This window comes from Puma concolor, chromosome B4 (assembly GCF_028749965.1).
Source record: "Puma concolor isolate L17-30 chromosome B4, mPumCon1.1.hap2, whole genome shotgun sequence".
NCBI classification, from domain to species: domain Eukaryota; kingdom Metazoa; phylum Chordata; class Mammalia; order Carnivora; family Felidae; genus Puma; species Puma concolor.
This window is the reverse complement of record NC_141673.1, coordinates 21,446,328-21,454,854: the sequence shown is the minus strand read 5'-3', so window position 1 is coordinate 21,454,854 and position 8,527 is coordinate 21,446,328. Positions and strand designations below refer to the sequence as shown.

General features: G+C 36.4%; 1 protein-coding gene across 1 annotated transcript in view; it reads left to right on the top strand.

The window, feature by feature from the left end:
- The first annotated feature begins 435 nt into the window (after positions 1 to 435).
- The window catches only part of ACTR6 (actin related protein 6), a 28,187-nt gene continuing 20,095 nt past the window's right edge, over positions 436 to 8,527 (top strand). Inside the window, exons 1-6 of the mRNA XM_025926691.2 lie at positions 436 to 584; positions 2,201 to 2,318; positions 2,803 to 2,871; positions 5,913 to 6,036; positions 7,475 to 7,610; positions 7,702 to 7,758. Coding sequence (XP_025782476.1) covers positions 517 to 584; positions 2,201 to 2,318; positions 2,803 to 2,871; positions 5,913 to 6,036; positions 7,475 to 7,610; positions 7,702 to 7,758 — 572 coding nt within the window. The 5' untranslated portion in view covers positions 436 to 516. The remainder of the gene's footprint in view (positions 585 to 2,200; positions 2,319 to 2,802; positions 2,872 to 5,912; positions 6,037 to 7,474; positions 7,611 to 7,701; positions 7,759 to 8,527) is intronic.

Genomic DNA, 8,527 nt, shown 5'->3' with positions numbered 1-8,527 from the left:
AGACGGTCGAGGGAACAAATATTTGTAATTTAAGGGTGGTTGGACCCCACAGTCGAATGGGCAGTGGCGGGAAATGAAGCTGAAGAGACTTCATATCCAATTCCATATTGCTTATGGTTTTGCACTTTAGGAAAGGTCACTGAACAATACTATTGTTAACACACACACAGGGAGAGAGAGAGGCACAAAGCTACAGGTTTGCTACAGGGATTAGAAGAAATTTGTAGGGACGAGTCAATCTGCGAAGTAGAGGACAAACATGAATGGGCGAAAAAGCACTTAGCCGTTTCCATTCTTGTTGGATCTTGCCCCGACGTAAAAGGGCTAGTCTTAGAAGCACTGCAGGACTCAAGGACCCGCCGAGAGACTGTGCAGTCTCTGGCTTCCGGCGTCCTCAGTTGCTAAGGGAGACCGGAAGCGCGCTTACGCTCTGCCCATGCAAACCATAGAGTACCGGAAAAAGAGTGAACGGAAGTGTCAGAAGGGGAAAGCGAGTGCAGTTTGGTTCACGTTAAGATGACAACCTTAGTGCTGGATAACGGAGCCTATAATGCCAAAATCGGTTACAGCCATGAAAATGTGTCGTAAGTGTTCCCTCGCTCCTTAGGACAAGACAGACCCTTAATGGTTTCACATGCTACGCTTCATTTTGGGATCACAGTAAATTGCAAATGCCCCTACGTGGCCCTAACCTGAGCCAGAGGGATGCTCTGGTTGGAGTTGGGAGACTGGGATGCTTTGAACTAGGATTTTGGCGTTAATTTAGGCTACGCGGCCCCGGAAGTGGGACATGTGTTTCCTTTCATAACAGGAAATAGCTCAGGAAAATAGGCTTCTAGAGAAGCGGTTCCTGAAGGAGGGGTGCATACACAAAATTCATGAACCCTCAGGAATCGTGGACATTTGTGTGTATGCATATTCTTGAGGACGCAATTATGGCTTTTATCAGATTCTCGATGGGTTCTGTGACCCCCAAAAAGTTTAAAAACAATGGCCTTAATAATTGGAAACATTGAAGGCTTTGTGCCTAAGTCCTTCGTAGTGCTCAATGGCTGACCTGGTTGATAGAGTCGATTTAACAGAATTATTACAATGGCAATCAAAATATTTATGTTATATATGTAGAATATATCATGTTTACAGAGGATTCCCCCCCTTTCTCCTTTCCTTTCTTTTTTAAAGAGGACAATCAGACCTCATAGGAATGTAAATTGATAACAGTCGTCTGGAAAATGTTTTGCAATGTGTATGATTGTTTTTATCCTTTGACACAGCAATTCTGTTATCAGTTACCTAAGGAATAAATAAGAAGCGTTTGATAAGAGTAAATACAGCATGCTCTATATTTTAGACATTGTGTATGTAGTTAAAAAAAAAGAAAGCAAGCTAAATAATTAAGAATAGAAAATTGACTACAATTATAATACAACCATAAGATTGATAACAATGCAGTTTTAAAAAATCATGTCCTCAAAGAATATTTAAACATATAGAAAAGTGACAGCATAGTATTGTCCCAATACTATTGGGACATAGAATTGTCCCAATTCCCTCTCTCTCTCTGTTCCCCTCTTTCTCCACACACACATACATGTATACACCTGTGTATGGTTGATATGACTCTAGTTTGTCTTCCTAACAAGATTGTAAGCTTATGGTGGGCAGCAACCATATTTAAAACTACTTCCTACTTCTGTACCTTATAACATCTTGCTAATTGAAAATCTTTGACTTCCTAGTGACTTAATTTTAATAGCTAGAACTTTGAACCTGTAAATCGTTTACCAGAGTGGTATTAAGATTTCCACATTAAAGCCAGAATGACTTTACTTGAGCCCTGACTGTCATCTATGTGGTGGCAGGATCAGCACCCACTTAGAAGAATTTCTTTCTTTCTTTCTTTCTTTCTTTCTTTCTTTCTTTCTTTCTTTCTTTCTTTCTTCTCTTTCTTTCTTTCTTTCTTTCTTTCTTTCTTTCTTTCTTTCTTTCAAGAGTTTTCTTAAAGAGTACTCGAGAAAAATAAAGGGTCCAGTGTAGAATGTGGTATGTATTAGAACTTAAAAAAAATTTTTTTTTAAATTATTTGAAGACAGAATGAGAAACACTGTGGATATTTTTTGCCTGCAGTGGGGTGGTTAAGTAATTGCATTTTTAGGAAGTATTTAGGGAATAATTATATTATTTGTTTCTTTGTTAATAGGGTAATTCCTAACTGTCAGTTCAGGTCAAAAACGGCACGTCTTAAAACTTTTACCGCCAACCAGATAGATGAAATAAAGGACCCTTCTGGACTCTTTTATATTCTTCCTTTTCAGAAGGTAATTCAATTATATGTCATTTCTAGCAATCTAAACCTAAATTTAAAAACAATTTTTAAATGTATAATTAAGATTTAGTATGTACGGAAATATTTTTAGATCTCAGAGAAAAGTTATTCAAAATTTATACAAGGTCTTATTATCCAAAAATTGAAATTAACTTGTCTTGTTAGCAATAAATGACCATGGCTTAGTTGCTGATTGTGGGTACTGAATTTTACTTGTTTATGTTAAAGTTAAATGAGATGAACACATTAAAATAAAAGTAAGAATGGAGTGGCATCTCCGTATACTGATACGTCTTTTGAATCTTTGATGTTTTCTTATTGTTAATTTGTAAATTTTAGAATATTTAAAAGGAGAAAAACATGCCATTATAATTGGTTTGGAGGTAACCATAAAGAGAAATTAATGTTTTATAATATATTAATGTCATTTTTAAATGTTCAAATATTTGTGATAATTTATACAAGAATTTTTTTAGGGCTACTTGGTGAATTGGGATGTTCAAAGACAAGTTTGGGATTACCTTTTTGGAAAAGAAATGTATCAGGTAACAAATTGGAGTATGTATTCAAATTTCTATTTCCATGTCTTATTCAAATGAAAAGTTACAGCATCAAAGATGTATTAACTAATGTTAATAAAAGAACCAATAAGATAGGATATGAAGCTAGTTCACTCATTAATATGACATAAATAAATCTTATTGTACATGTTCATTGTATATAACAATCATATTTTTAACTTTTAAGATTATGCATACTGTGACAGTATACATGTATCTGAAAAGTAATACATGCTTGAGATTATTTATGCTAAAATCCACAGGGGGAGAGTGCATGGTATGAAGGTGAATAGAGTCAGAGTTTTTACTGAATAGTCCTGTGCTGAAGTTCCTCATACTGGCTCATGAGAACCAATTACGTGCATCTCTTCCTAACTGTGTTCAGTGTTTGGTGACTTCAGGATAGCTTGAAATCGGTCTTTGTGGCCATATTTATAACTGTGGTAAGCTCTACAAATCAGGGCGCTTTCTTTTTTTCTGGAAATCTGGTTATTGAACATTTACCAGCACACACTATAAGATGGGGTGAAGGGGGTGAGATTGCAAATGTATGGACATTATTTCATACGCATTGTCAAGCCATGGAAGAGAAGACTTCTGTGGTGAGTGATACATTTGGGGAGGATGATCAGATTTCTGAATTAGGAAAATATCTGGTGATAATTATGCTAGCAGTACGGAAGACAGATCAGAAGGAGAAAAGAATGGAGGCAGAAAGGGCATTGGGAAGGCAGTGGCATGATTTCAGGTGAAAGATAAGACAGTATGAATAGAGAGGAAAGGTCAAGGACTAATTCTAGACAGTAAGTCAAGGATTGGAGCTGAAGAGAATTGAGGTGCCTAGCTTTAACTTTTAAACATATTTCTAGTATATATTTAAGTCATTTCATATACTGTTATTAGCTGTGACTTTTTAAAAATAAAATAAGTGCAAGTGAATAGAATTTCCATTTTGAAGTGGAATTGGAGGTTAAGACATGGTCTGTGAAACAAGATTAAAATTTCACTTCACATGTCTACTATTAGATCAATTCACTATCTCATTTTTGTTTTCACAGTAAAATATTTTTGTCCACATATCTGTTTTTTTTTTTTTATTTATATATGAAATTTATTGTCCAATTGGTTTCCATACAACACCCAGTGCTCATCCCAAAAGGTGCCCTCCTCAGTACCCATCACCCACCCTCTCCTCCCTCCCACCCCCCATCAACCCTTAGTTTGTTCTCAGTTCTCAACAGTCTCTTATGCTTTGGCTCTCTCCCACTCTAACCCCTTTTTTTTTTTTTTGTTCCCCTCCCCCATGGGTTTCTCTTAAGTTTCTCAGGATCCACCTAAGAGTGAAACCATATGGTATCTGTCTTTCTCTGTATGGCTTATTTCACTTAGCATCACACTCTCCAGTTCCATCCACGTTGCTACAAAAGGCCATATTTCATTTTTTCTCATTGCCACGTAGTACTCCATTGTGTATATAAACCACAATTTCTTTATCCATTCATCAGTTGATGGACATTTAGGCTCTTTCCATAATTTGGCTATTGTTGAGAGTGCTGCTATGAACATTGGGGTACAAGTGCCCCTATGCATCAGTACTTCTGTGTCCCTTGGATAAATTCCTAGCAGTGCTATTGCTGGGTCATAGGGTAGGTCTATTTTTAATTTTCTGAGGAACCTCCACACTGCTTTCCAGAGCGGCTGCACCAATTTGCATTCCCACCAACAGTGCAAGAGGGTTCCCGTTTCTCCACATCCTCTCCAGCATCTATAGTCTCCTGATTTGTTCATTTTGGCCACTCTGACTGGCGTGAGGTGATACCTGAGTGTGGTTTTGATTTGTATTTCCCTGATAAGGAGCGACGCTGAACATCTTTTCATGTGCCTGTTGGCCATCCGGATGTCTTCTTTAGAGAAGTGTCTATTCATGTTTTCTGCCCATTTCTTCACTGGGTTATTTGCTTTTCGGGTGTGGAGTTTGGTGAGCTCTTTATAGATTTTGGATACTAGCCCTTTGTCCGATATGTCATTTGCAAATATCTTTTCCCATTCCGTTGGTTGCCTTTTAGTTTTGTTGGTTGTTTCCTTTGCTGTGCAGAAGCTTTTTATCTTCATAAGGTCCCAGTAATTCACTTTTGCTTTTAATTCCCTTGCCTTTGGGGATGTGTCGAGTAAGAGATTGCTACGGCTGAGGTCAGAGAGGTCTTTTCCTGCTTTCTCCTCTAAGGTTTTGATGGTTTCCTGTCTCACATTCAGGTCCTTTATCCATTTTGAATTTATTTTTGTGAATGGTGTGAGAAAGTGGTCTAGTTTCAACCTTCTGCATGTTGCTGTCCAGTTCTCCCAGCACCATTTGTTAAAGAGACTGTCTTTTTTCCATTGGATGTTCTTTCCTGCTTTGTCAAAGATGAGTTGGCCATACGTTTGTGGGTCTAGTTCTGGGGTTTCTATTCTATTCCATTGGTCTATGTGTCTCTGTTTTTGTGCCATGTCCACATATCTGAATTGTGTATATTATGTGAGAATTTTGTGCTTTTAATATCTATAGTGTAACTTTAGGAATAGTGAGTGAATATTCAGTTTTTAATGCTTCTGAAGAGTGTGGTAGAGAATTATCTAAACATTAAATATCCTAAAGCTTCTGGTCTTTTAACTTTGAAAACAAGATAACATCCCTAATGCTTGTAATTATACTGTTCATTACTTTTACATAGTGATCTTCAAGCAATTTGACAGTTCCATTTTATTAATGCTACCATTAAGAGAGTTAAAATTAAATAATAAAGTGCATGAATTTTGTGACCAAATTTTCTGGGTTCAAACCCTAGCTATGTCCCTAACTAGTTCCATGAAGCTTGGTAACTTATTCAACTCTTTTGTACCTCAGATTGCCCTCTGATTAAATGGAGATAGTAATAAGGCTTGTTTTCTATGATTATTTTGAGGATTTAATACATTTGTTTATATATGTAAAACAAGTATTTATAACCACAAAGTTATAAAACTTCTGGGATTTTTTTGTCTCATAGGTTGACTTTTTAGATACCAATATTATTATCACAGAACCATATTTTAACTTCACTTCAATTCAAGAATCAATGAATGAAATCCTATTTGAAGAATATCAGTTCCAAGCAGTCTTAAGAGTAAATGGTGAGTTAAAATTTTGATTGCAATTAAGTTACAGAAATATGGAATGAATAAAGAGGAACATTCAAAATCCAAGAATACTGGGTGACATTCTTTTAGATTTGGAGGAAATAAAATATGGGATTTAAAAATTAGATGGACTCTTAGAGATTATCTAGTCAGACTTATTTTACTTCATCTTTTTACTAGTACAATATTTTCTCCCCAGTGAAGTTACTAGCAACATATTTAAAAAAATTTTTTTTTGTTAATGTTTATTTATTTTTGACAGAGAGAGAGAGACAGAGCATGAGCAGGGGAGGGGCAGACAGAATTTGAAGCAGGCTCCAGGTTCTGAGCTGTCAGCACAGAACCCAACGTGGGGCTTGAACTCACAGACTGTGAGATCATGACCTGAGCCGAAGTTGGATGCTCACCCGACTGAGCCACCCAGGAGCCCCACAACACTTTTTTTTAAGTTTATTTATTTATTTTGAGAGAGAAAGAGTGTGCACGCATGTGAGCAGGGGAGGGGCAGAGAGAGAGGGAGAGAGAATCCCAAACAGGCTCAGCGCTGACAGCCCCGATGTGGGGCTCGATCCCACAAACCTTGAGATTATGACCTGAGCCAAAATCAAGAGTCAGAGGCTTAACTGACTGAGCCACGCAGGCTCCCCAACATGTATATATTTTTTAAGTAATCTCTATGCCCAATGTGGGATTCAGACTCACAACCCCTAGGTTAGGCGTTCCATGCTCTACTGAGTAAGCCAGCTAGGGATTCTACTAGCCACATATTTTTAATTTCTAAAAGATTATTGTTTCGGTGGTAGTTATCTTTTCTGTCACTGATGTGTTTGTTATTATTACCATTCATTGAAATAATGTTAATAGCTTACTTAGCCTGACAATATGAGGAAAAACAATCTGAAAATACCATCTAGAAGTAAGTTTGTTAAAAGCTAGAATTACATTACAGGACTGTACAATGAAAGTATTGAAATATTTAACTTGCAGATGTTGAGTCTATATGAGCGATACTATACTACAATGGTTAAGAGCACAATCTTTAAAATTTTTTTTAATGTTTATTTACTTTTGAGAGAGAGAGAGCACACACACACACACACACACACACACACACACACACACGGGAGGGGGGGAGGGGCAGAGAGAGATGGAGACACAGAATCCAAAGCAGACTTCAGGCTCTGAGCTGGCATCACAGTGCCTGATGCAGGGCTTGAGCTTATGAACCGTGATATCATGACCTGAGCCGAAGGCAGATGCTTAACCGACTGAGCCACCCAGGTGCCCCATGTGGATATTGTTTTAAACTAGCATATAGAAATAAAGGAAAGTTTTTGTTTTTGTGCTTGCCTTAATTTGTTACCTTTCTTTATTGCTTTAAATTAATTATACTTTTATTAAATGCAGTTTTTTTTTATCTTTTTTTTAATAGCTGGTGCTCTCAGTGCACATAGGTATTTTCGAGATAATCCTTCCGAATTATGCTGTATCATTGTAGATAGTGGATATTCCTTTACACATATAGTTCCTTACTGTAGAAGTAAAAAGAAAAAAGAAGCAATTATTCGGTGAGTTGTACTTAATTTTCATGTCTTTCATAGGATAAAACTGAATGAAAGGTGTGATAAACTGAACCAAATTTGCATTCTCCCTTTTTAGGATAAATGTGGGAGGAAAACTCCTAACCAATCATCTAAAGGAGATTATATCTTACAGGTAATACTTAGCTTGAGTCCTTGGGTGGGTTGGCTGCTGGTGATGAACTTTTTAAAGTAATTTAAAATTATTTTTAAAAACATAATAAAGTAATTCTTTAACCATTAGTTGTAACTTCAGGTAACAGTTGTATACTATTGCTTTAAAAACTGTATCATATAATATAAATACAAATGATGTTCAACTTGAAAAGCTTTCTAGTAGGGTGCCTGGCTGGCTCAGTCGATGAAGCATACAACTCTTGATCTCTAGGTTGGGAGTTCAAACTCCACATTGGATGTAGAGCTCACTAAAAAAAAAAAAGGAAGGAAGGAAGGAAGGAAGGAAGGAAGGAAGGAAGGAAGGAAGGAAGAAAGAAAAGAAAGAAAAGCTTTCCAGCATATAAAATGCTAATGTCCACCATAGTTTGGGTATCTCCAAACTCTAGGGAGTTTAATATGTTTATAATATTTTAAAATTATAAATGTTATAAAAACTATAAATGTTATATATTATAAAACAAATTAAAAATGCATTTAAGGGAATAAGAGTTTCAAAGGAAAATAAATCTCTACCTCCCCTGTTTCTCATGTCCGTTCCATTCCACACAAAGTATCATCTTTAAACTGTATTTTTTATATTTTTAGTCTCTATGAGCCTTAATAATATATTGATATTTCTGTTTGTGGATTAACCAGTATTAGTTGACTGCCCATTGTTAAAAGATGAGGAATTAGTGTATTTAGCCACATCCAACTCTTCTCCTGCTCCTAAATTTTATTTATGCTAT